Source organism: Maylandia zebra, linkage group LG11 (assembly GCF_041146795.1).
Source record: "Maylandia zebra isolate NMK-2024a linkage group LG11, Mzebra_GT3a, whole genome shotgun sequence".
NCBI lineage: Eukaryota > Metazoa > Chordata > Actinopteri > Cichliformes > Cichlidae > Maylandia > Maylandia zebra.
The window spans coordinates 19,453,795-19,481,067 of NC_135177.1; the positions used below are offsets into that span (position 1 = coordinate 19,453,795).

The window sequence follows — 27,273 nt, forward strand, 5'->3', positions numbered from 1 at the left end:
ATGGAGTTTCCGCTACTCCTCTCGCTTTCATGCCATCAGGTTAGGAAGCTAGCTAGCGAGCGAGCTAAGCTAGAGTCACGCTAGGCCTCCAGCAAAACCAGCGGCAGAAGCAACCGAGATCACACGCTGCTGTTCGGAAGGAGACAAGTATTCCTTTATGAACCTGCATGAGAGCTGTTAAAATACCACAAATATGGTGGTTCTCAAAATTCGAGACCAGGTAAGTAATGGCTGGTGTTAGAGGTTTACCGTAAGTTTGAGCAAGTGGCCGGCTAATGTTAGCCTCGATTTCAGCGCTCGCCAGCGCAATGTAATTCGAGTCTTTCGAGCCTGACTCTGAAACGGAAGCATTTCCTTAATCTAGAATTTGAATTGTCCTCGATGAGGTGAAAGCTGGCTGAAGTACTGCGTGTAACATTCGAAGCCCCGTTGTTGTTCCCATCACGTTTGCACTCCGACATGTACTTAAATGGCTGTTGAGTTAAAAAGCAGCTAATGATGTTGTATTTATTTCCAGCAATTAGCCCGAGCCTGCGTGAAATGCATCCAGCGACTCACTTGTGAAGTGACTAGTTAGCATATTGTGAGACAACAATGCTAAATTGTGTTTGTGCAGTCGCTTACGAGCAATTCTAGCGTTATTGATAAACAATAATTTCCTCTCTGTTGCTGTTACAGTGAGATTATTGTCATGACAGCCAAAGCGATCTGTTGATTGTGACATTACTGTGACAGCTAAACGTTTGTGGTTATATTTATGTTAGCAAAACCAACTAGTGATGTTTGTGGCAGCTGTAGGTTTAGAAAACCCTTAAATAACGATATAGTTTTTGTTCACTGATTCACCAAACTATGTTATTTGGTGTCACAGTGGGGCAGGATAATGGAGTGATTGGATCTGAGCGGAGCTTTGTGCTAGTTTGGTGACTTTATTGTGTTCAAGAGGATTTATAACACTGTTACAGTTAAGCTATGCCTGTAATCAGACCTCTTTAGTGTGTGCCCTTATAGAAAAACTCAAAAATATATAAAACAAGACAGTTTCTATTAGCTAGTATTCGCATACTCTATACCCATGTGTACCGCGTTACTGGGGAAAAATGCAGGTAAACTGCTGTGTAATGCTTTAATATATGAGGGCAATGGCAGTGTGACAGTAGACGTGTCATTTTAAACTCTGCAAAAAAAAACACTTGACACCTACTTCGTGAAAACCAGAATAGCTCAGTGTTATCATTTTAAGGGTTTTGTTTTGCACATGCCTGCTATTCTGTGACATATGTACGCGCATGTGTCTTTTATGGTCTGTGTGTGCTTGAATGATCTGGGCTCCTGTGAGCCGGTGGAAGTTGCCAAAGAGCTGTCTCCATGGTGATGGTATTAACTAGCTTGGCTTGTATGAGGAGAGGAGGCACACAGTCCAGCAGTGAGAGAAGAGCATAGAAAATCTCCTACACCACCACCACTCATGCAGGACACGGAGAACTGAAAACAACAAAATGCAGATCTGTCCTTCTTTTTTGTTTTTAACATGGCGCAAATAGTGTTCGAACCACAAGAGTCTGCTTGTTGGCTGAATTTGTCCCCAGTAACTCTAACCTGCTTTGTGCCCTGCAGACATTCATGGGCATTATAATAACTAAACGAGTTCATTGTCCTTGTGTTTAAAAAAAAAAAAAAGAAAGAAAAAGCCACTGTATGCTGCTTGCTTGCTCGCTTTTGAGATGGCAGTCGTGGTTGTACAAGTTTGTAATGTCGTGATTGCTTCAATATGTCGCTGGGAATAATCCACCCATGGCACCGCATATGTGTTGAATAGCTGTTGAGGGCTTATCCATAGCAGGGTGACCTTGATAGATTTAAAAAAAAAAAAATGAAATAACAACAATGACCCTTACAATGTTTGACATTTGGCTTATATGAAGTAAACTCAGCAATTTCCCTTACTTTATTGTATATCTTTTCTGTCAGGTAGAGGTATAAATTCTTGGTTCTGTATTTAACTTCATGAAGCATGAGTCACTAAAAGGCATCAGGAAGTAGTACTGCAAAACCAGATGATTGCAAGTATACGTAGTTGTGCTTGATTAATGTTTTAAAGTGGGTTTCTGAAGATGCACTTTCATAAACCAAATGTCTTTTGCACATACAAACTGCATGCATGCACATTAACCTAATTGACTAGCTGGGCAGCCTGCTAAGTTGAATGATTGAATACTAATGAATGCATGTACCCTGTATATTGCATCATTTTACCTGTACAATGGAAAGCAAAGAGAGGAGTCATTAAGTTCAGTGTTTTTGTTTTCTCTCAGCTAGTAGACTTATTTGGTATGTTTTGAGTTATTTTAAGCCAAAATCTATTTCAGGCACGTAAAGGTTATGAGTACATAATAGTGGTGTGAGGATCGATACTAAAGTATTGATTCTGTCAATACCAGATATTTATGTTCTAGAATCCATGCTCATATTAAAATATCAATATTTTATTAATTTGGGGTAAATTAGGAGTTTATGATTAACAGGAACACAGTGGAAAGTAACTATATTATTAGGATTTTCTAAATGATTTGTATGAACTACTCCTCCTTCCGCTTGTCATAGTGATGCGAAATACAGCTGTATAAATGCATCGCTCGCTCAGGTGATGATCGTAAGCAGAGTCATGCGTGGAGCCGTTTCAGCTCCACAAACAGCCAAGACGTGGTTTGTGACACAAAAGTAAATCATTACACGGAATATGATGATGAGTTTATGATGAGGCTAACTGAAGAAGAGGTGAGGGACAGGTGCTGCTAGGAAGTCCTTTGGTGCTACAGGCAGATACTTTCCAGGTACAGAGAGGGAAAATGTGGAGCTGTTGGTGATGTGTAACACTAAAAATACAATTCAAACATACATAAGATAGATAATAACATGTATCTAGGAAATGTTTCTCAGCTTTATTATTATTTTAAATCAGTCATATATGTTTTTAATTGTTAATTGAATCCTTTTAAAATGTAGGCATTGAATTTTCAGGCTTTTTTTTTTTTTTTGCCTTTTTTTGCTTTTTTTCTTATATATAATTCTTCATAATTGAATGATAAGAGCAAGAAGTCTGATGTCATGTATCCATTATGAAGGTATATTTTGAAAGACAATACTTTGGATTTTCTAAACACATTAAGTTTTTGTACAAAGTGTCTGTATTGGATCACAATCACCAATACCAGTCTGAATTTTACTTGGTAGCTGATCAGAAAGGAAATCAGTGGCATCGCACGTCACTAGTAGATAACGCAATGTTTCATGATGCAGGCAGCAGATTATTTTAAAAGCAGTTTCCTTCTCTCGGCCACTTCTTGTTCATGCATTTTGTTTTGCATATATGCTGTCTTATTCATTCAGGTTAAGATTTCTCACTTATAGTGTATTTCTTAGGAATATAGTTTTTAATTGGGGGTTCAGCTGTAACACTTTAAAATGTCAGGAATGCTCTGCCTGGAAGGGATCTCCTCCTCTCCACTGTTGTCCCTGTCCAACCCAGCCTCTTGCTACAGGGCATGCAGATGAAAACATCCTGATCAAAGACTCCAGTGTTTCCAAAATCTTTGCTCTGGTTTTAAAGCGATCCAGTGTTGCTAAACATAAATGATATATTTTAGTCATATTACTTACCTAGGATTTGTTTTTGTTTTTTGGGTTATTCTTTTGTTTTTGCAATGATTTTATTTGAGCATTGCAAGCATTTCGTCTGTCTAAAATTACAGGAGTGGTTGACTCTTTCAAAAAACATAAAAAGACTGAAGCTAGCATCAGAAAGTGTTATCCAACATGAAGGGAATATTGTAACGCTGCATTCAAGACTCAGTTCTGTCATTTATGGTGTGGCAAACTCTAAATGCTGAGTTTGGCATTTAGAGTTTGGCTTGCACTGAAGTCATAGAAAGATACACAACACTGCCAGTTCTTCAAGTCAAAGTCAGTTTTATTATTCATAACTTTATTATGTAGAAGGCATAGTATAAATTATATTAAAGCATTTGTGCAATTATTAATATGTATAAAATGTGAAGGGTATAGCAGTTTTTTAAGCATAAGCAAAAATGTTTTTAAAGCCTATGTACACATAGCAAGTGTTTATACATAACTGGACAAGTGAGGAGTCATCAGTATGAAACTGAGAAAATGAGCATAGCAGCAATTTATTTTTATAAGGTGTTGCCAATTCAATGGCCAACATGTCTATTAGGTTGAAATTTATTGTGTTCACATGTTTTGTCACTTTTTAGAAACATCCCAAGTGTTATGATGGAAAAAATTCCATTATACACTCATGTTGAAAAACACACTGCTAGCACTCTGTCTACACGATGATCAACAAGAGAGATTTCTCAAAGAACTTTGGTTCATTTTTATGCCAAAACTTGATCTTGTGATCATGTTGGATGTGGTGAATGAGAGGAGCTGTGTACTTTTATTTTTTTTCCTGTTTTTGATTCCTGGCTGTGTGAAAGTAAGCAGCACAGTTCTCATTTTGAGTACAAGGTTTGGGTCTGTCTTTTTTAATGTCTTCATTCAAAAACTGCGATGTTTATCTCTGCTAACATGGCATGTTTACTTATCAACAGACAGAAAGTGCAGAACGGTGTTTAAAAAGTGGCCTTGGCAGTCTGTGACATGCGGAGTCATCGTTTCATTGTTTGTTCTCTTTCTCCCAAAGAATAATGCTCTTTTACATTGCTTTCATTTGTGCTTTGTTGAATGCCAATATTTGGTCTTCAGATGAGTGTTGTGTATGTCCTGTGTTGCAAGCATGCTGAAGTCCTTAAGTTTAAGTTTGGCGGATTATTGGTTTTCTCAGATTTCAACAATACCCGTCAGACAGACAAGATTGTTACTCGCAGTTCATTGGGTTTGCTCTGTATGCAAATTGTAGTGATGGAAGCTGAGATGGTGTTACATGTCCACAAAGAAAAGTATCAAAATCATGATAATTTTGTCCTTTTTATTTATTGTGTGCTTTTTTTTTTCTTTCTTTTACAGCCTCCTTTGCTGAAAGCTATTTTCAATGTAGATCCTGATGAAGTACGTTCGCTTATATTCAAAAAAGAAGATGTGAATGCACAGGTAAGCCCAACAGTTACAAATATCTGCATCTGTTTCCTCATATTATTGTTATTTTTGGGGGGGGCTAATGTGCAGTTGTCCTTGAAAGGCCTCGTGCAGCTCTTTCTTACAGATATTGTAGCATACAGAACAGCACTGCATGACCTGCCTCTTTTTTTTTTTTTTTTCTTTACTGCATTCCTCGTCAATATTACATATTCAAGTGGTGGTGTTTGTTTCAAAATAAGGCTGTTTTGTACTCACTCGTCCTTCACTGCAAGGCTTTTCTTTATTTTTATTTTTATTAATTTGTTAAAACCACAATGTGGTGTTTGTGTAAATATTTGTTCCTGTTAACACTACAGTGTTGCAAATGTTAAGGAAAATGTGTTTTTGTATTGCTACACCAGACCAATGCACATGTAATGAAGAGACAGATTGCAGTGTTTACTGCAAGTTGTTTTGTTTCTCTGTAATCTCAGCAGTTTCTTCCTGTTCACTTAATACAGGACAATGAGAAGCGAACTCCATTGCATGCTGCCGCCTATCTCGGAGATGCAGAAATTATAGAGCTGTTGATTCTATCTGGTATGTTTTCTTCTTAGTATTAATGCAATGATCACAAGAAAGTGCTTGAAGCCACAAATACTGGGTGAATTTTGGATTGTAGAAATGAGAGTTTCACAGGTGTCTGGAGAGATTATCTAACAGTTTTTAATCAGAGAAAATAAGTCATGCTCTTAAAATGTGAAATATTAGAAATATTATAGATGTGCCTATAATTATCTTCCTAATGCTGGGAGCACATGACATACTGCTGTGTGTGTGTGTGTGTGTGTGTGTGTGTGTGTGTGTGTGTGTACATAATGGCACCTTTTAATAGCAAAGTGGAATACAAGCAATCATTCCTCTGCATACAGTATGATGAGATATTTGAAATGTCTCTACACCTCTTTCAGCCTTTTCTGAACTTTTCTAATTTAGTCTCTTCAAAAACTGTTGAATACCTTCTTGTCGAAACGTTGCACCATATGCAGCAAAACCATATGAGTTTAAATAGCCTTTGCTTCTTCACTTCTAGGTGCAAGAGTAAATGCCAAAGATAACAAGTGGCTCACTCCCCTGCACCGAGCTGTGGCCTCCTGCAGTGAGGTATGTGAATTTTCCCTTTGTTCTCTGTCATACACACTACAAGACACAGGTTTGCATATCCAAACAATGTAAACCTACTTGTTGTTTTTTCTTCACAGGATGCTGTCCAGGTGTTGCTGAAACACTCGGCTGATGTAAATGCCCGAGACAAAAACTGGCAGACGCCACTTCACATCGCCGCCGCCAATAAGGCGGTCCGCTGCGCCGAAGCCCTAGTGCCACTACTCAGCAATGTGAATGTGTCAGACAGAGCAGGCCGCACCGCGCTGCACCATGCAGCCTTCAGCGGTCATCTGGAGGTAAATTTAAACCCTAAGACATTGTTAGATTAAACTGTGCTTAAGGAGGCACTTTAACATCTTTGGAATCGATGTGGTTGCACGTTAATGAATTGAAATAGCAGCTGAACGTTTGGTATCAGCTTTCTTAAGGAGCAGAGTGTTAATGTAGAGGGTTGGTGAGGTTTTGTGGTTGTAAAGTGTGCAATGTCTTTGAGTATAACCTCTTCAGTAATCCTCATATTGATTGATTTAAATTGCTGTGTGCTACATAGATTGTTTTTGCTGGCAAACTGTCAGAGTATGCTAGCATTACTGGGTGTGTTTACCTGACTGTTATTAGAAGTTCCCGATCTCTTTCTAAGAAGTGTTTCTGCTTGCCTCAAGAATGATTAAACACTGGTGGGCACTCTGCCATGCAGTGCAGAATAATGGTCACATTATTTGCCCATTTAACAAGTGTTAGTTGAGACAAGCAACATCCACATATAGGTCTGCTGAATTTTAGTAGCGCATGACTAACCGACCCGACCGTTTGATCCCGGATTCAGTTGCGCAAAATCTGGTCCAGTCATCCAAATGCTTCCTGACATCAGGGCACCCTCTTAAGTTAAAGAGGGCAGCTTTTCAATGTTTAATGAGCCAGCTACATTGAATTAAAGAGCACAAACTGCATTTTCAGACATGGCTTAAGACTGAGTGGGCTCTCTGCATGCAGTCATAAATTGTGGTCGCATACTTAAGGGTGCTGGATGCACAGATAGTGCTTGACCAATCATGTGTCTGGATGCAAATTACCCATTGTAATCTTGTACTTGCATGCAAATTAGCTATCTTAAAAGTGAATTATCAAAAATTCATGCAAATGAATGCAAGTGCATACAAGCTATTTGGAGCATCTTTTAGGTATACAGTGGATTCAAGTTAAGCATATAAATATGAAAAAGGTGAGTCTATGGAGGTATGCTCCAAGAGAAGAATGCCACACTACTGGCTGTACAAGACAGGATATTTGGAAATGCATGTTTTCTTGTTTAATCTTAATTATATTTGTTCGGTTGGCATACCTGCACAGAATCTGTGCAAAAGGGTGACAAGGTTTCACCACTCATGTTTGCTCAGCAAGTTAAAAAAATAACTTTAGAAACCCCTGCAGGTTCAAATAATTTCTATTATATTAAAGTGAAGATACGCATACATTGACAAGACAATTGATCCAAGAGCGCTAAGATAAAGTCACTGAACTCGTATGTCTAATATGTAAACACTGCATATGTATATAAGTTGCTACATTTATTGCAAATGGTAGATGGGTAGGTTGATGTTGCAGCGTCCCCTGATGTTTTTTCTCATCCCCTGTTTGGTTTTTTTGGGTTTTTTGCTACTTTTAGATGGTGAGACTCTTGCTCTCCAGAGGGGCCAACATCAATGCTTTTGACAAGAAGGACCGCCGTGCGATACACTGGGCCGCCTACATGGGTAAAAAATAATGCAGCCATAGAGATTTTTACGTTTTGGTATTTGTTCATTTTTATGCAACTTTAGACATTCCTTTCTTCTTGTGGTCAATATTAACTTAAATGGCAGAATTTTATTTGAATAAAAATCATCTGTTAAAATGTTTTTAAATGTTTACATTAGAGTAGATGCCATATGAACAAAAAACATGTCTAATATCTTTGTGTAAGCATTATGTAATTAAATCTCTTTTTATCTTCAGGACACATAGAAGTGGTGAAGCTGCTGGCATCACATGGAGCTGAGGTGGCCTGCAAAGATAAGAAATCTTACACCCCCCTACATGCGGCAGCCTCTAGTGGAATGATCAGCGTTGTTAAATACCTCCTGGACTTGGGGGTGGATGTAGGTTCCACCCACAAGCTTTTTGCCATCGCACTGTAGACACTGCTATACTGTATGAGCTCAACAGGAGAGATATTTTTCAGTGGTGTCTCTAAATTGTGTGTTACAACTGTTCTAACTGTAACTGTTCTTTTATTTGTAGCACTTTATTCTAATTGTTTTAATTGCCTGCTGTTTTCCTGACTTTCTAGATCAATGAGCCCAATGCATATGGCAACACACCCCTCCACGTGGCCTGCTACAACGGGCAAGATGTGGTTGTGAACGAGCTCATAGACTGTGGAGCCAACGTCAACCAGGTGAACGAGAAGGGCTTTGCCCCTCTGCATTTCACCGCCGCCTCGCGTCACGGAGCACTCTGCCTGGAGCTTCTGGTTTGCAATGGGGCAGATGTCAACATTAAAGTGAGTAAAAACCAGGCAAAGCTTGTTATTAAACAACTAAGTATTTACATATATTTTTAGATATAACTTGTAACGACCACCATTTTCTTTGTGAGTATTTATTACATGGCATGCTGCGGGAAAAAGCCTGTTGTAACCTTTGAGTCTAAGGTTTATTTTGAGCACCTGACGGCTCCTTTTGGCCTCCCATCCGTAAACTCTCTCCATACTCTTTCACATGATTCTTGCGTAGGTGGTAGAGGTTTGTCGTGTGTGAGTTTGTGCTGGGGACCGGTTTGCGGCATAATTTGCATAGTACAGTTTTCTGGTCTGTGTCAGACTTTTCATAACCAAACCATTTCCATGCTACAGAGGTAGCCCCTAGTTTAGTATTTCTGTTTGGAGCTACCTGGTTCTGCCTCATCTTCGCTGGCCATGCTGGTATTTTCTGTACCTGCATTCACTTGGTGGCCATCCAAACAATGAAAAAATGCGACACCACAAATTAAACGATAGCGTATAAAATCGCACAGCCCTAACGTCTTGCTTCCTTGTGTGTAAACGTGTATTATTGTGCCTGCTTCCTACATGTGATAGGTCTTCTCATTGTTTGAGGGAAGCTGATTGACTTGGGGATTAAACTTTACTGTAAAAAGGCATAACTTGTCAGATAATAAGTTTTTGTTTCAATTCAGAGTAAAGATGGGAAGACTCCACTCCACATGACAGCGATCCATGGGAGGTTCTCGAGGTCTCAAGCAATCATTGAGAAAGGTGAGCTGTTTCTCATGCTGGACCCAGAAGCAAAAACTGCTTTTTAGTGTAACAGAGGCTAAATGCTTGCTTTGATTTTTGTTTTTTCCCCCTAAAGGTGCGGAGATTGACTGTGAAGACAAGAACGGAAATACACCACTACACATTGCCGCTCGATACGGCCACGAACTCCTCATTAACACTCTCATCTCCAACAGAGCTGACACAGCTAAGTACGTGAGCCTTTCTGTTGATTTTTCAGTCAAGTCTTAGAACATATATTGAAGAGCCTTCCTTCTGAAAGCACACATGTAGTATCTGTTGTGTAACTCATATAAATGGTAATGTGCTAGTAATAGTCATTTTTTTATTCCCACATTAGCAACATTGTTGTGTACTGTTTGTATGATACAAAGTTTTTTGTTTTTTCATTCAGACGAGGAATCCATGGCATGTTCCCACTGCATTTAGCTGCTCTCAGTGGCTTCTCTGACTGCTGCAGAAAGCTCCTGTCTTCAGGTGAACGGCACTCATGCCCTGTCACAGCCTTCAGTGCAACGTGACACAAAGCTCACGTTTAAGTAGTTTAGAAATTCCTGACAGGAAAAAAAGTACAAAAATATATCATGTGCAATGTAAAACATTTTATAATATATCCTGAATGTGTCTCCTTCATAATCACTTTTACCCTGTGCAGGCTTTGATATTGATACTCCTGATGACTTTGGGAGGACCTGTTTACATGCTGCAGCTGCTGGAGGGTCAGTACACGATGGCTGAATATCGCCTTTAGTATTAAAGTATTGTGTAATTTTTAATCAAGTGACTATCTGTCTGTCTAACCCCTCAGAAACCTGGAATGTCTAAATCTTCTCCTCAACACTGGGGCCGACTTCAACAGAAAGGACAGCTTTGGCAGGTTTGTAGTATTTATTGGTGGATTTGGATCAAGAGTCAAATTTGAACAGGGAACTGAGCTGTGTTTGCTTTTCCAGGACCCCTCTGCACTACGCTGCTGCCAATTGTAACTACCAGTGCCTGTTTGCTCTGGTGGGGTCTGGGGCCAGCGTCAATGACCTAGACGAGCGGGGCTGCACTCCTCTCCACTACGCCGCTGCGTCTGACACAGATGGAAAGTCAGTAAATTCTCTCTATTAAAAATGGTGGATGTTGTGTGGGAGGTGGTTCATGTTTGTAGTTTTTCACAGATAAAAGTAAAAATAACCACCTGCATTATCCATTATGCTGAGTAGTGGTTTAGGACTAGAAGCCAACATGTTGTTTCCTTGACTACAGCGCTTTTGTTGTGTCTGCAGGTGCCTGGAATATTTACTGAGAAATGATGCAAATCCAGGGATCCGGGACAATCAGGGCTACAATGCTGTGCACTACGCCTCAGCGTATGGACATCGCCTTTGTCTGGAGCTGGTAAGAACTTCAATCCAGAGTACATGACACTTAACAGCCACCATGTCCCTGTTTTCATATTTGTGTTTTGTGGAATTCTGCTTAAAGAATTGCCTGTTTTTTGTTTGTTTGTGTTTTTTTCCTGTTCTTTAACAGATTGCAAGTGAAACACCCCTAGATGTGGTAAGTTGATTTTTAGTTCTTTAGTTCTTCTTTTTAGGCTCTTGAAGACATTTCACCTCTTGTCTGAGAGGATTCTTCAGTTATAACAGTGAAGAATCCTATCATGGGGATTATGAGCTATTCAGCCCCTAGTGGTGCTTTCACCTTGGACTTAGTCCAGAGAGTTGTTGTCATCATTATTACGTTATTGGGGTTGCACATTTCAACATGTGAGTGAGTGAATCACCTGGGAGGGGATCTCAAAAGTGTGTTATAGTTGGTGTTTTAGGCAACCACCTGTTCTGAAATGGTTGTTCTGTTTGGGCATAGATGACTTCTTTTACTCCTCCTTGAATCGTCTGTGTTCTCTGGATGACGTCTTGGTTCTCCCCTGGTGAATGTCTGACATTTTGTCTCATGCCTCTTTGCTGATAACTAAAAGTACTCTGTTAATGTGTGCGTTCCTTTTTCTTTTACCTTGGAGGGAACGTTTTCTGTATAGTTGTGTAAGCTTCTGATAACCCTAGGTTTGTGTTCCACTGGGTGGTGGGACTCAGAGTTTATGGTGGGTTTCTGGTAAATTTCAGTGTTCAGGCTACTATCTCCCTCGGTTGAATGGTAACCTGTTTTTTTTTGGTGTCCTTGATGTTTTTATCCCTTTAGTTGATAGATTTTTTTAAATTTAATTTCTTGAGTTCGTAGAAGAGAAGAAGCCTCACAACTGAGGAGTCTCTTCATAAAACTAGCAAGAAGTACCACAAAACTCTATGACTGAGGCCTTATTTTCTGGACCTGTGGGTCTGGTTGAGTCCAAGTGATGGAATTTTTTTCATTAGTCAGTGAGCACAAGGGTCCCTACAGATGTTCGTTTGTGATCGCCCAAACTCATCTGCAGAAACATTTTCATTACAATACAAAAGCCCCAAGCAACAGATTTCAGCCAAACTTCAAAGACGTATAACAGGAAGGATTTTTCTGCTGTGATGTCTCCAGCTGTCTGTAACTCTGTCTATAACAGAGTATAATCAAGGCTTGACATATTTTTTTGTAGTTTTTATGTATATAAAATAGGGCACAGAGTCATGCAGTAGGAAAGGAAACAATATCTGAATCAGGTTCTCATGTGTGTCTTGGCTTATTCAGCTAATGGAAACCTCAGGGACAGACATCCTGAACGACGCGGATGTCAGAGCCCCTGTCAGCCCCCTGCATCTTGCTGTGAGTAATTTGAAACACTTGGTTTTATCCTTCTGGTGAGCAGTACATGTCACCAGCGTCAGCAGTAACTTTATAATGGGGGAATCCACCTTTCAGGCATACCATGGTCACCATCAAGCTATGGAGGTTCTGGTGCAGTCTCTGCTGGATCTGGATGTGAGAAACAGCCAAGGGCGCACACCCCTGGACCTGGCTGCCTTCAAAGGGCATGTGGAGTGTGTGGATGTCCTAATCAACCAGGGAGCCTCCATCTTGGTGAAAGATTACACCTTGAAGCGAACACCTATACATGCTGCAGGTATGTTAGACGTGGAGTTACAAATAAAATTTCCTGAACCTGAAAATTCAGACCCAAATACAACATAAGTAATAAGTTAATCTTTCCCGCAGCTACCAATGGTCACTCAGAGTGTTTACGTTTGCTCATTGGAAATGCTGATCTTCAAAGTGCAGTAGACATTCAAGATGGGAATGGACAGTAAGTTAAATGAAAATCTTTTTATTTTATTTCCATTCTTATTCTAAAGTCATTGCTAACATTATTGCCTCATATCTCCTAGAACCCCTCTCATGCTTGCGGTCCTGAGTGGACACACAGATTGTGTGTATTCTCTGCTAAATAAAGGAGCCAATGTAGAAGCCAAAGACAAATGGGGCAGGACAGCCCTGCACAGAGGAGTAAGTAAATGTCATTATTTTTGCTCATATTTCTGTGCATAACTTTATTCACAGTTTTCAGTATGGATACCTAAATCTTGCTACCACTATCAGAATTTACATGTGTATTTCTTGGCCTTTGTGGAATGAGTGTGTCTTTCAAACATCGCAACAACACAATAATCACAACAGTTTTTTTGTTTTGTTTTTTGTTTTTTACTGTGTTGCAAGGCACATTTCACTTATTGCCAACCAACCAGCATGTCAGACATGTAGTCCAGTCTCGCTTTTCGAAATATTGCTTGTCAACATCCTCATTTTCTCCTGATTAGATAGTTGCAAGTCATTGTGTACATGCCTAAATGATGCGGCAGTATCTACAGTTGGTACAAAACAGCAGCAAGTATATTCACACTAATCACAGGGAACACATCACTCACAGAACGACAGTAACTTCCCATTTGCTTCAGAATCCCAAGATTTTGGCTCTACTTGATACGTTAGAGCTCCTAATACCTCATACCACCCCTAGACCCTTCAGAATCAGTTGCTGTTACATATTTTACAGTTAAGGCTTAAAACAAATGGTAAACTGTTTTAGCCCAGTTCTGTGGAACAAACTTCCTCTCGCAATTCTATCAGCACAATCATTTCCCCATTTAGAAATAAATAAACGAACTTCAGGAAAGTATGGACTGGCTTTTACATGTTGTTTTCTTACATTTTTACTTTTGCTTTCTTTGTCTATTGCTTGTATATCTTCTTTATTCATTAATGTTATGCTTTTTGGAATGTTTTAGTACTAATATTTTTTGTAAGTTATATAAAGGACCTTGTGTGATTTTCCATAATGTATGGGTTTACACATTTAGTTGGCAAGCGAAAGGTCGATAGTTGAATTCCAGTCTGAGACGCAAAACTCTCTACCCAGTATGACTTTACAACACTCCTACTGTGCCAGCTTTCTACACAAATATGCTCTATTTGGACAACAGACATGCCAGCATATATTGAAAAGAAAACCTTGCCATCAAGGCAACGTAGGCATCATGTTAGGAATCGATGTGGAAATATTCTGCTTTGGGATGCCCAAAAGGCAGTCAAGATACTGAAAGTAAAAAGAGGCTGACTTCTACTATAGTGCAGTGACCCAACGTAGACCCTCAAAATGTACAATAAACAACTTAAAGAAAAAGAAGCAACACTCATGGAGGAAATATTGTGAAAACTGGGTAGTGCTGCGAGTATCTGAGAGGTTTCTCTGAAACCTTGTTTTTTTTTTTCTACATATTGTATGTTGTCATTCAGGATGTAAGCCAGTCATTGGTAAAACCTGTTTTCTGTTCTCAGGCGGTGACTGGCCATGAGGAATGTGTGGAAGCTTTGCTTCAGCACAGCGCCAGCTTCCTGGTGCGAGACTGTAAAGGGCGCACACCGATCCACCTGGCAGCGGCGTGTGGACACATAGGGGTACTGGGAGGCCTTCTGCATGCTGCCCAATCAGTGGAAACACTCCCTGTCTTAACAGACAACCAAGGCTACACCCCACTGCACTGGGCCTGCTACAATGGTACAGAGAAGAGGGCTTTGATGACATTCCGTGTAGATAAAGACATTTACATGTGATGGTTAGAACATGCAAGCCTGCCACTAAGTGCAGTAGATTAGTATAATGAAGCACCCAAGTAAATGTGGTTGGAATATAGCCAAGCACATCTTTTCCATGTTTATTGCTTGCTCATCATACAGATGGCGACAGAATTATTAGTCCCGTCTTTAAACATTTTGTGTTTCCCAGGTGCTGTTAAACAAAGAAAGGAATTTTTCTTTTATAGTTTTTTCAAGCATCCAAGTTGTTTTTTTTGGATGCCTACATTATTTTACTTTGCACACAGAGATTAAATGATTTCACAAAAACTAAGACGGTTAAAATTATTAGCCTCCGTGATGCTTCTTTCCCCGAACACAAACAGTGTCTCTGTGGACCGAGAGCTCTGATTTAGTCTCATCTGACCAAAGGACACACTTCCAGTATGCATACTCTTTCTCCAAGTTGTCCTTAGCATACTTCAGTCTGGCTTTTCTTGGTGTGCAATCTCACAGTCCATTCCTTTGCATGGTTCTAGTGATTCTCTTCTGAGCGTATAATTCCCAGCTTAGCTAAAACATTCACTCATGTTTTGGCAGTTGCTAAGGGGTCTTTAGACACATCTCTCACCAGTTTCCTTTTCAGAGATTTTGAAATCTTTTGCTTCCTACCTCTGCCAGACTTTTTCTGTCCTGTGTGGCTCTCTTTGAATTTCTTATTGATGCTTCTCACTCCAGTTCTCAGTACTTGGAAATGATGTGATAACTTTGTATATCCTTCCTCTGCTTTGTGAGCATCAACAATTCTTTTCCTCAAGTCTAAACTGATTTGTTTTGGTTTTGGTATTATGCTTTCTCAAACTCAAACTCTTGCTGAAGTTTTTTTTGTACTGTGCTCAAAGCTGCTCAAAGCTTGTAAATTAAAGGACATCATTCCACGGCAGTGATTCGTGCTATGGCTCAGTTAAAACAAAAAAAGTGAAATAATTATGCAGCACAAATAGAAATCCTTCATGCTTTCTAAAGAAAACTAGTATGTTAAGAAATGCTATGTTGAAATTTCTGTTTTTCTGTTAAAAATGGCACTTGGGAAGCTTTTGACCCGAACTTTGCATTTCATAGGGGGACTAATACAGTCTTCCTCGTTGGCACAGGTCTCTTATGCACACCCTTAGGCTAGTTTTGACACATCCTGGTCATTATTGCTATGTTAATGCTGTAACTAGCTAATGTTTTCATTCTTGCAGGTCACGATACGTGTGTGGAGGTTTTGCTGGAGCAAGAGGTTTTCCACAAGGCTGATGGCAATTCTTTCAGCCCCCTCCACTGTGCTGTGTAAGACCTAGAGCTGCTTTCTCTCGATCAATTTGTGTAAGGACGGAGCATCTACCAGATTAAATAGTGCTGTTTTTTATTCCTTAGGATCCATGACAACGAAGGTGCTGCTGAGATGCTGATAGACACACTGGGCCCTGCAATTGTGAATTCCAAAGACAGTAAAAACAGGCATGTATGATGTTACAAGAAAAATATTAATTCAAGCCTGAATAGAATTGTAAAGCACCTGATTCTGGGAACGAGCGTAAGGAAGTGAAGGGTCATATCACTGAATAAATACTGAGCTTTGCTTTGATGTTGCACGTGCAGGACCCCGCTCCACGCCGCAGCCTTCACTGACCACGTGGAGTGTCTCCAGCTGCTGCTGAGCCACAACGCTCAGGTCAACAGTGTCGACGCCGTGGGGAAGACACCGCTCATGATGGCTGCTGAGAACGGCCAGACCAACGCTGTCGGTACGAAGGCTTTAACTATTACCCTGGCAAATATCACAGCGGGACATAATAATCAATTGGAGGATTGAATTAATAAACTGCTTTATTGAATTAACTTCATTTTGTTTTTCCTGTGTTTGATCATGTCACCATTAGAGGTGCTGGTGAGCAGTGCAAAAGCAGATCTCACTCTACAAGATGCTGCAAAGAACACTGCACTACACCTGGCCTGCAGTAAGGTGTGTAGTACCATATGGTGGCACTGTGCTCTTAGTATGCACAGTGTCTTGCCGAAGTGTTTAAATATGAGAAAGGATGAGCATTTACCACTCTGTGTGGCTCTTTTTATACCCATCCATAGGGACATGAAACCAGTGCCTTGTTGATATTGGAGAAGATTACAGACAGAAACCTCATAAATGCCACTAATGCCGCCTTACAGACGTACGTATCACTCATATCATATTAGTACCTCGCTTGTTAGTGCATTATTGTTAATAACTGAATTCTTAATGTCAAAATGTACAAAACAAATTAGTAAGTGTTGACTAGCTTGTCACCGATTTCAAAGATTTATCTTGTCTTTTAAGGCCTCTACACGTGGCTGCAAGAAATGGCCTGACTGTGGTAGTGCAAGAGCTGCTTGCAAAGGGAGCCAGTGTCCTTGCAGTTGATGAAAATGGTAAATTCACTGTAGTTTTTTTTAAATTATTATTATTTTTGTCTTACTTCTGGGTTTTGGTGTGCATCCTTGGGCACAGCAGGATTAGAAGCTGACTGCAAATGTTTTCTTTGCATTAATTTTATGGAGCATAAAATATTGTTGTGTTGTTATTTCCTCAGGTTACACGCCCGCCTTGGCTTGTGCCCCCAACAAAGATGTGGCAGACTGCCTAGCCCTCATCCTGGCCACCATGATGCCTGTGTCTCCCTGCACCCCGGCACCAACCCTCCCATTCAGTGCCATTAACCATTACACTACCAGCCCCTCTAAGAGCGTCACCTTCGACAGCCTGCCCGTGCTGCGTGGCGAGCACAGCTCATACTGCAGCTTCAACAACATCAGCCACCACGACGGCTTCTACAAAGACGAGGAGCTCAACGACTCTGATTCAGAGACGTACTGAAGGAAGGGCGAAAGTGATAAATGCATAAACACACGCTGTGTCTTAAAAATCATCCACCATGAGTTTGGGAGGGCAGAATGAGACACAAGCCCCCACAGGAGCCTTAAGAGTCCCCCTCACCCCACCCCACCCCTTCATCACCACCACCACCAGAGAGCGAGCAAGTGAGGGAGGAGGTTCAGCAGGCTGGCCAACGCTCATCACCACCTCATCCAGCACTAGGTGTCCTTTCAACTAATACTGGACCTCAGTGACCACTGCTTTACCAACACGGACTTCTTGAGTGCTAAAACCTGGACTCGTTTGGTAGACGGCAACCTTTCTAAGGCAATAACATGCTGTAGACTGGTGGTTGCACATCACAGAGAGCTAAACCAACAGGGACCAAGAGACATGGATACATTTTAACCCAGTTTTAACTGTGCAAATGAGACTGAGAAGGCTTGGGTTCATCGGCGGTTCGCTGTTTCTGTTAATGTGTGTGTGTGTGTGTGTGTGTGCGCGCGCGTGTGTTTGGAGGGGTGGGGGGGTTCATGGGTTTATATCCGCACACTACACCCTTCAGAATGCACTTGTCCTTCAAGTCTGTAAAAGTCATACTGGGGGAAAAGATCATTTATTTTTTGAGATCAAATTTTTATTAAACCCATTTTTCATGTCTTAAATTCCTTATCCTCTAGAGGAAAACAAAAAAAAGTCAGGTTTTAATGATCTGAGTAATTTCAAAAAATTTGATATGTGCACCGGTTAATTATTAGGTCGAGCAACCTTAATTTTGTACATTGACTTGTCCATTGCGGTTTAGTCTTTGAAGAATAAATTATTTGTGTACTTCTGGTCCCTTTTTATGTGTTCATTTTGTGCCTTCATTAGTTACTGAGAAAGGATGGGTTTGTAGAGGCAGCTGTGAAAGTACAGTGGTGCACACTAGGTAAGTATTTAAACATTTGTGAGAAGCACTGATCCCTTACTGAGGTATTTAGGCTGAGCTTTGTGAGGAGAAACACTGTAAACCAATGATAGGATGGCATTTGATTTTTCTTCTGTCTAAATGATATTTTTGCTGTTATCTTAGTCAAAGTATTGACTTTTGCTTGCTTTAACTTCAAAAAAAGAGAGAGAAACCACTCGATTGTACCCTGATTCAAGAATTCACAGTTTTGTTTGTTGACAAATGCTTTTAACTGGAATTATGTAAAATACATTCGCTAATTTCATTAGTATGGAAAAGTGTTTTTTTCTTTTCCTTGCTTTTTTTCTTGAAGAGGAAAGAAACTAGCATGTATATAGGGAAAATGACTGTGAATTCAAGTTCCAATGAATTCTTTCAGTACTGAGATTGCTGTATATTTTATGAGTAATAAAGAAATGAGTTATTTAATGATGAACTTGATTTATTTTTTTGTTAAATGCTGTCTTTATTTCTGATTGCAACTATCTCCATTTCTTTGTTTTGCTGGGAAAATGGGTGCAAGTGTACAAAAACATATGGAAATACAGTACCGTATATAAGGTAAAAACAGAGTTTGCATAATTCTAATGAGCTTGAAAGTCACTTTTCTGTGTTCATAATGTCATCGGTTTTGACAAGATCCCAAACACCGCTGTCAGAAATGCAGGACCAGACCATGACAGAGACACTGTGTTTTACAGGTGGCTGTAGACACTGTTGTACCTTTCTCCTGACCTCTGTAAATACTGATGACGATTCATCACTCTATAAGACTTATGCTACTGATTTACAGTCCAGTTCTTGTGTAATTTGGCATACCACAGTCTATTCTTACTGTTTCTCACTTTTAAGAATGACGTTTTGACAGCTACCTTTCCACTGAGACTATTTCTGATGAGGCAGTGAGCAGTTCAGGGGCCTGTTGGTGTACCATCATTCAATTATTATTAGTTATACTTTTGTTTTTTATTCTGTCATACAAATATAGAAATCATACAACTGCTGTTTTTATGGTGTAGAAATGTTACTGGCAGCCAATGAAAAGAGCTGCATGATTCTGTTCCATCCATATTTATTAATTTATTTAAAATGATGCATTAAACCAAAGACCGACTACAAGGTCTATGCTTAAACTCTAGATTCTAATATTTATTAGAAATAACTAAATAAAATATAGTATCTAGTCTACACAACTGAATTTCTTTTTGCACTTCTCGGTAGGACGTGAGGTCACACGCATTGGCTCCCGTGATTGGCTCGTAACTCGGAAGTGGAAGTAAGGGGGCGGATGCAGGTCCAAAAACAAACCAAGCAGAGACCTTTGCTCAAGGGCTCTGATGCAAACTTGCTCAAGTCGCAGTCCAGCCTCACCTTGTGGTTTGTGACAGTGCGGTTTGACATTGCGCTGCCTGCTGTCTCCTCACGGTCATGGACGAAGTGACAGGAGCTCAGCTCATCGCTGAGTCTCTAAAGGCTCAGGTAGGAATGACGTCGTCTGCAAACATGTGGCACTCCAACAGAAATATTCTCCCTGTTTGTGTCTTTGCTCAGCTGTAACTGTTGAGCAATGTGTCAAAGTCCAAGTGCGGTGCGGTCAGGATCACTAAACTTTTCATAAAAGCATTTCCCCCTCTTATTAATAATGCTACTTTTTTACAAAACTTGTTCAATCCAACGTTCAACCAATCTCCCTGCAGAAAGTGGACTACATGTTTGGGATAGTTGGAGTTCCGATTATCGAAGTGGCCATGGCTGCTCAGGCTGCAGGAATCAGATACGTAGGAATGCGCAACGAGCAAGCGGTAACTCGTTGTTTTGTACAACCTTAGTAATCCCTAACAAAAGCATTGCACTGCCATGCTGACATCAAATAATTTCTGTCGCATAACAGGCGTGCTATGCAGCGTCTGCCGTCGGATACATTACTGGGAGGTAAAATCTAATTCTGTACCGAATAAGGTGAACAGCTGGTGCCCAGCACTGTTATTCACATGTTGCTGTTTCCTGTGGTTATCTGAATCCAGACCAGGGGCCTGTCTTGTGGTTTCTGGACCTGGGCTCATCCATGCCCTGGGTGGAATGGCCAATGCCAACATGAACTGCTGGTATGACTCCATAACCACTGCTGTGTACTGTACAACTAACAAGGTGTTTATGAAGTGATGCTGGCTTTGCACAGGCCGGTGGTTGTTATCGGAGGGTCTTCGGATCGAAATCAGGAAACTGCAGGAGCCTTTCAGGAGTTTCCTCAGGTAACACGTGTCTCGATGTGGATTTTTGCCTGACACCGCTTCTCTACGCTGATTCTGTTTCTCCATGTTGCCAGGTGGAAGCATGCCGCCTGTACAGCAAGTTTTCAGCGAGACCCAGCAGTCTAGAAGCCATCCCCTCAGTGATAGAGAAGGTTGTATAACAATGCCCTCACACTGTCTGTTTGTTCTTTTAATGTATCGAACAGATCTGGATGATGATGATTATTTTCATCACGTCTGTGTAAAGTTTTCTGGTATTTGGTTGGTCACAGGCGGTCCGCACAAGCATCTATGGGCGTCCAGGTGCTTGTTATGTGGATATTGCAGGCGACATGGTTAATGCTAAAGTGGAGAGGAGCAAAGTTAGGTTTGTTGTCATTCTTGGATTTAAAAATAAATAAATACATTTTTATGCACAGTATCACTCGTTAAACATCAGGTGTATAGACTCTCAGAGAAGTGTGTCTCTCGCTCAGAGAGGTGTCCTGCTGTCCGCCTCCACCAGTGAGTTTGGCTGACCAGGGTTCAGTCACAGAAGCCATATCTGTCTTAAAAGCAGCCAAGACACCCTTGGTCATCATCGGCAAAGGTAACTGAAACAAAAGAAGCAATTGCCACCTCTTTTCAAATTAACTAAGCCTAACCAACCTGTGTTTTTCCGCCAATAGGAGCAGCCTACGGCAGAGCAGAGACTGTGCTGAGGGAGCTTATTGAAATGAGTGGCCTTCCCTTCCTGCCCACCCCGATGGGAAAAGGGGTTCTTCCTGATGACCATGCCAACTGTGTAGCTGCTGCACGCTCAAGGTAAGCCTCACACTGCACAATCACACCTGGTAGTAACCAGACAAAGTTGTAACAATCTGTAGAGCTTCTCCTTAATAGAGTAGTCCAGCAGAACTCTGTAACTTTAGTGTGTTTTAATCTTCCTGAAGTAGAAGGCATAGACATGCTCAGCAATACCCATGCAGGCTTTGGGGTTTAATCAATGCTCAGTTGATATTAACAGTTGAAACAAGGCTGGATGGATTGATGCCTTTGTGCTGTGTGTGCCAAAATCTGACCCTGCCATCTGAATGTTGCAGCAGAAATCCAGACTCATCAGACCGGGCAACATTTTTACAATTTTGATGATTGTATTGATGTATTGAGCTGCTGCCAACTGATTGGCTGGTTAGGTATTAATGTGCAGTTGAACTGGTGTACCTAATGAAGTGTTAGGTAAGTGTATAATAATACACTTATAAAAGTACTTGTTTTTTAAAAGCGATGGTCAGATTTTTCAAAAAAGAAAACAGTCTAACATCCAGACAGACGGATGTGTTTTGAGTGCAGCTCCTATTTTGAATGTGTTTTTAGCTAGAAGACAAAATTCACCTTCTATATGCATTATTAGGATCGAAAAACATTCTGCCTAAGGGAGAAGTGGCACGAAGTTTCTATTTCTATATTTTTTAGGCCAAGAATAGTTGACAGTACATGTTTAGATGGCAAACAAACATTTGTGTCATGGTCATCTATCTGGCTCCTAAATTCTGCATCTTCTAACTAGTCAGGATCTAAAATTTTTAGTCTTGTTTAATGAGAATCCATTTTTTGACCTCTTCTGCTGTTTGTTTTTTATGTATTTTTTCCCTTGTTACCCAGAGCTCTTCTCCAGGCTGATGTCATACTTCTGTTTGGAGCCAGGCTAAATTGGATGCTCCATTTTGGTCTTTCGCCTAGATTTAACCCTAATGTTAAGATCATTCAGGTATGTAAATGACCGAGTTTATGGTTTGAGAAAAATCAGCATTAAAAGATCTGGTTTAAAGCTAGTAGTCTATTTGGTTGTTAATCTTTTGCCTTGTCATGAGAGAGTTAGTTTTGCCAAATCTGGTGCTGCAAAAGCTGTAATGATATAACCCCACTGTGATCTGTTTGCAGGTTGACCTTTGTGCTGAGGAGATGGGCAATAACGTGAGGCCAGCTGTTGCTCTCCTTGGAGATATCAGTGCTGTTGCCACTCAGGTACATTTTCAGCAACTCAGCCCATTGGCTCATCTTTCTCTTTGATGTTTTTCCCATAACGTTAATTTAGGAATCAAAAGCAAACCTGTTTCATCAACATTTGCGCTAATGGTAAGAACCTGTGTAGAACTATGTTTTTCTCTCATAGATAATTCACTATAGCATAAGATCTGGTTGTACTTGTGCAGCTCTTAATGGCTTCTTTAATCATTGGTTTTTAAGCCTGACGACACTGAGGTCTGAACACTTTGTTCAGAGTTTTTTGTTTGTTTTTATATTTTCTTTGCTCCTCTCACTGAATTTTCAGACTGAAATATGCGACAAAAAATATGTCTGTAAAAAGCAAAATGGCAAAAACAAAGCGTATTTCATATACAGAGGAGTTTGAATTGCTAATATATGTTAATTGAGGCCTGAGATGTACTTCTTGGGTTTTTTGCAGTTTCTCTGAGCGCTGCATGGTCTGACCTTGGGGTGAATTTGTTAATAAGATTTCCACTTGTGAATAATTTTCCTCACAGTACGATGATGGACTTGAAATTGTTTGCAAATGGCCTTATAATCATTCCCAGATTAATGGACAGCAACATTTGCTGAGATTGGTGTTGTCTTTCCTCCTCGGCATTGTGTTCACACACGACCACTTGCTGATGATCAGTTAATCAAATGCATTTGATTAGCAGCACCTGGCTTCTACGTTCTCTCTCAGTTCCTATGGAAACAGTGAGGACATTCACAAGACTGCTTTTGCATTTTATTACGATTACATTGTGTTAAATGTCATGGGGTTGTTCTTCCTCTGAGGTTGCATCTACCAAATTTTAAGACCAGGTAAGGACCAGATGATTTCTTTGAAACGTCTTGTGCTGTATTTTTAGCTCGACTATATTCTCTATATCAGTGACACGAGTACAGTAACATTCAACTGTAATAGCAGTGTTTTTGTTTTTTTTTCTTCAGCTGCTACTGTGTGTCCGTAGAGATGGTTGGAAATACCCCTCTAACGCTGAGTGGTGGAGCACGTTAAAGAGCAAGATTGCTGCTAATGCAAAAATATCAAAGGTGGGTTTCACCAAAGTTCTTCTAATCCTTCCTTAGAATTTGGACCACCAATGGAAAGCTTACATTGTTGTTCTGTGCATGGTTACACTGTATCAGCCTGCCGATGACATTAAATTATATATTTAATCCATTTAGATGTTGTCTCTGTTTTTTGTGTTTCTTGCCAATAGGCACTTGCTCTACAGTCTACAGTGCCCTTGAACTACTACACAGTGTTTCATCACATCTCCCAGCTGCTGCCACATGACTGCATCATTGTCAGCGAGGGTGCAAACACAATGGACATCGGACGCACCATGTTAAATAACTACCTACCTCGACACAGGTAAGCCAGTCAAGCGCACTGACTTTTTTGTTGTTTTTTTTATGCTAACAAATCAATTTAGACTAAACTGTGAGTTAATGTATATCTATTAGATTGCTGTAAACTAATCTTGATGATGTTCAGACTGGATGCAGGCACTTTTGGAACAATGGGAGTAGGTCTCGGGTTTGCTATCGCAGCAGCTGCTGTGGAGGCGAGCCAGAACACCGGCCGAAGGGTCGTCTGTGTGGAGGGAGACAGTGCCTTTGGGTTTTCTGGTATGGAGGTTGAGACCATGTGCAGGTGAACTGAGTCCAGTGTTTCTATTCAGTATTTGCAGTTTAACCGTCTATTGACTTCACATTCTTCTCTTTGTGTTTTGTAAATCAGGTATAGCCTACCCGTGGTTGTTATTGTGGTCAATAATAACGGCATTTACAGCGGAGTAGATTCTGAAACATGGAAAGCAATGAAACAAATGGGAGAGCTGACCTCTGTGTGAGTGAGATACTTTTGAGAAAATGATCATAAAGTGAATTCACTGATAGTTTTTATTGATGTCTTATGCTATGACGTAGCAAAAGTTGTCTTACATCGTCACACTGTAGGGCCCCTCCCGTGTCCCTTCTACCTGACGCTCGCTATGATGAGGTGATGAAGGCGTTCGGAGGTCGAGGGTTGCTGGTGAGGACGGTGGAGGAGCTGCGCAGTGCCTTACAGCTTAGCCTGAGTGACTGGGAGAGACCAAGTCTCATCAATGTGCTCATTGACCCTTCCTCAGACAGGAAGCAGCAGGTAACTACAACTGTTAGGAGCACATGTTTATAGAGTCTGCATGTTTATAAAGTATGCAACAACATTAACCACGTCTTGCCTGCCAGACAGACTTGAGGGTGAGCGTCTCCCAGGTGCACCTGGAGTAAAATTCTCTACATGCACAGGCAACTCTAGAAAAATAATGCTCCACCTTGTGGTCACGGTTGTAATAACAACTCCTACCATAGTCAGAGCATCTCTGTGGCTCTATCAAATATCTGGACTTCTGCGCTGTGGAGCGTTTGCCGTACACTGGAGAAACATGGAGGGTCTAAGGCGGTCCGAACATGTTAACACAGTCTGGAATAAAGACTTGACATATATCACTCATATCAGAAATCTCATCTCATAGCATGTTTTACACCTTTGCAGCCCTGAGTCCTTGCAGACTATAAGCGGTACTATATGACAAAAGGCTGCAAATCAGATCACAGAATGTTTTTAGTATTTGGTCCTGGTGCACCACAGAAGGCATAAAGAGACTGAGTGACACCAGCAGACACAGCAGTAAAGCCAAGCCTGATTTAATCCAGTGTTTCTTTGGTCTCTGCTTTGCATACAATAAACAGTTTCATGTTTACTTGACTCTTCCTCATCCTTTGAGGGCTATGTTACCAACATGCCTCGCTGAGCCGTAATCCTCCTGCTCCAGGTGCACCAGAACTGTTGTATTCCACTCACAATCCCTCCACCTAACACCAACCTGACCTTTCTATTTCAGGGCTCCCATAATTAGAAAGCAAGGCCCTCCGTGTTTATGTTGAACGTATCCACGCAACCTTTTGCAGACACGGTTGAAGGTTGTATTGAGTAATGTATCCACAGCGCTGAGCTCCACGGCTGTGCCAGCAGAAAGACTTGTCCCTGACTTTTAGTGTTGCGCCTTTACCTTTCGACACCCAACTTTAATTCATTCCTGTCAGACTTGAAGCTGACAAGATTTAGTTTTGAAAATTTGAAGAAAACTTTTAGTTAATTTTTATTACCTGGAAAAACCTCTGTTTTACTGCTTAGATCTCCATTACAGTACAATATTCCTCTAGATCTTATTACACCGTATAGCTAATATAAACACTGTGTTGTCTGTTTGCAGGAGTTTCCTTGGCTCACACGTTCCAACCTGTAGATTTCCAGAGCGTTTCAGAACAGCAGTGACGGTTTTCTCCTGGAAAATATCAAACTGCTTTTGTTTTTCTGGTTGTTTCCATTAATTAATCTAATATTTTGCTATTACTATACTGTGAATAATATGAAAAATATGACTACAATAAAACATTTCACACAGAGTGCATGCTGTTTTTTTATGTCAGTTTTTTCCCCTCTTAATCTGGACTGCAACTGTGAGTTGCCCTGTTGAGTATTGCCTACATTAATGAAATGTAATAAAATTAAATCTGGAGAAAAGGAGAAAATAAACGCATTTGACAAACTTTTTTTTCTTTTTGCAAATGAACCAGCTAATCTTTACAGTTGAATGTAGAGATTTGTCAGTAATGGGGAAACTTTAGATGAAATCAACAGGATTTTTCTCATTTCCATAAGTTTTGTATCCTTTTCCACAACTTGTCTGAAAAATCCTAAATGCGCAACAAAAAAAGCAATGCAAGCTAAAATAATTTGGTAGAAAATTGCATTGCTTTGTATCTCTTAAGTTGCAAGCTTGACATGATTGCTTTTTGTAATTTATATAAAGAAAAAAGCATAATTTATCTTAACCTCCTAGGACCTGAACTCTTCCCCAGCATGCATTTTTAATTTCTCTTTGATATTTGGGCATATTGGGGCCCGATGAATGTAAAAACAAAGAATTACCAGATTTTTGTTTTTACCTTATTTTTGTTTTTAAGAAAAATCAGAGCCACATATGAGGATATACGTTTAAAATTTTGATAGAACAGTAGCAGTATAATGTCCTTGTAAGTGGATATCAGGCCCATGTAGAGCAAAATTGAGTATTTTAGTCTAAATAACCCAAAATGTGATGTCCACACGCCAGGTCCTAGGAGGTTAAAGTGCTGCTGAGAAGTAATGGAGTCTGTTTTTCTAGGTCCTTTGGAAATGCAGACACTTGACATTGTGTAAAAGACTTGCCACAGCAGTATAGTGCGCACTAAATAACTTGATGCACAGTGTACTTCATCACAAAAAAACACATTCATCTAAACATAATTAGACTGTAGACTGATACATCTAAGAAAGTTGTAACATATTGACATCTTCATTCAGAATGCTCTCAGCATGTCTTGCAGAAAAGCACACAGGGAGTCTCACAACTTTCCCTGAAGAGAGACAATAACAAAAGCCCCCCACTGCAGTAGTAGAGATCTAATATTGGCACCAGGAGCAGCTGGCAGGCTGTCTCCTGTAATTTTAGTGCACACTGATGCAGAGGAAAGATTTAATGGGTATTGGTCAGCGTACCCTCTTCTG

At 40.4% G+C, this 27,273-nt stretch overlaps 2 protein-coding genes across 2 annotated transcripts; both read left to right on the forward strand.

Moving 5' to 3' along the window:
* The first annotated feature begins 85 nt into the window (after positions 1-85).
* ankrd28b (ankyrin repeat domain 28b) lies at positions 86-18,838 on the forward strand. The gene is made up of 28 exons (XM_004541505.6): positions 86-220; positions 5,029-5,112; positions 5,601-5,679; positions 6,173-6,243; positions 6,342-6,542; positions 7,913-8,000; positions 8,242-8,384; positions 8,576-8,788; positions 9,463-9,541; positions 9,639-9,753; positions 9,957-10,039; positions 10,218-10,281; positions 10,371-10,439; positions 10,516-10,656; positions 10,837-10,948; positions 11,084-11,110; positions 12,233-12,307; positions 12,404-12,605; positions 12,698-12,785; positions 12,868-12,985; positions 14,315-14,534; positions 15,799-15,886; positions 15,974-16,057; positions 16,199-16,344; positions 16,480-16,562; positions 16,685-16,767; positions 16,914-17,005; positions 17,167-18,838. The coding sequence occupies exons 1-28, from the start codon at positions 194-196 to the stop codon at positions 17,448-17,450; spliced, it is 3,159 nt and encodes a 1,052-aa protein (XP_004541562.1). The 5' UTR covers positions 86-193; the 3' UTR covers positions 17,451-18,838.
* Positions 18,839-19,657: 819 nt separating this feature from the next.
* hacl1 (2-hydroxyacyl-CoA lyase 1) lies at positions 19,658-26,132 on the forward strand. The gene is made up of 17 exons (XM_004541503.2): positions 19,658-19,881; positions 20,100-20,204; positions 20,294-20,334; positions 20,427-20,507; positions 20,582-20,654; positions 20,729-20,806; positions 20,927-21,021; positions 21,131-21,243; positions 21,323-21,458; positions 22,299-22,404; positions 22,578-22,661; positions 23,622-23,723; positions 23,894-24,048; positions 24,172-24,330; positions 24,418-24,525; positions 24,636-24,822; positions 25,937-26,132. The coding sequence occupies exons 1-17, from the start codon at positions 19,831-19,833 to the stop codon at positions 25,967-25,969; spliced, it is 1,707 nt and encodes a 568-aa protein (XP_004541560.1). The 5' UTR covers positions 19,658-19,830; the 3' UTR covers positions 25,970-26,132.
* The last annotated feature ends 1,141 nt before the right edge of the window (positions 26,133-27,273 follow it).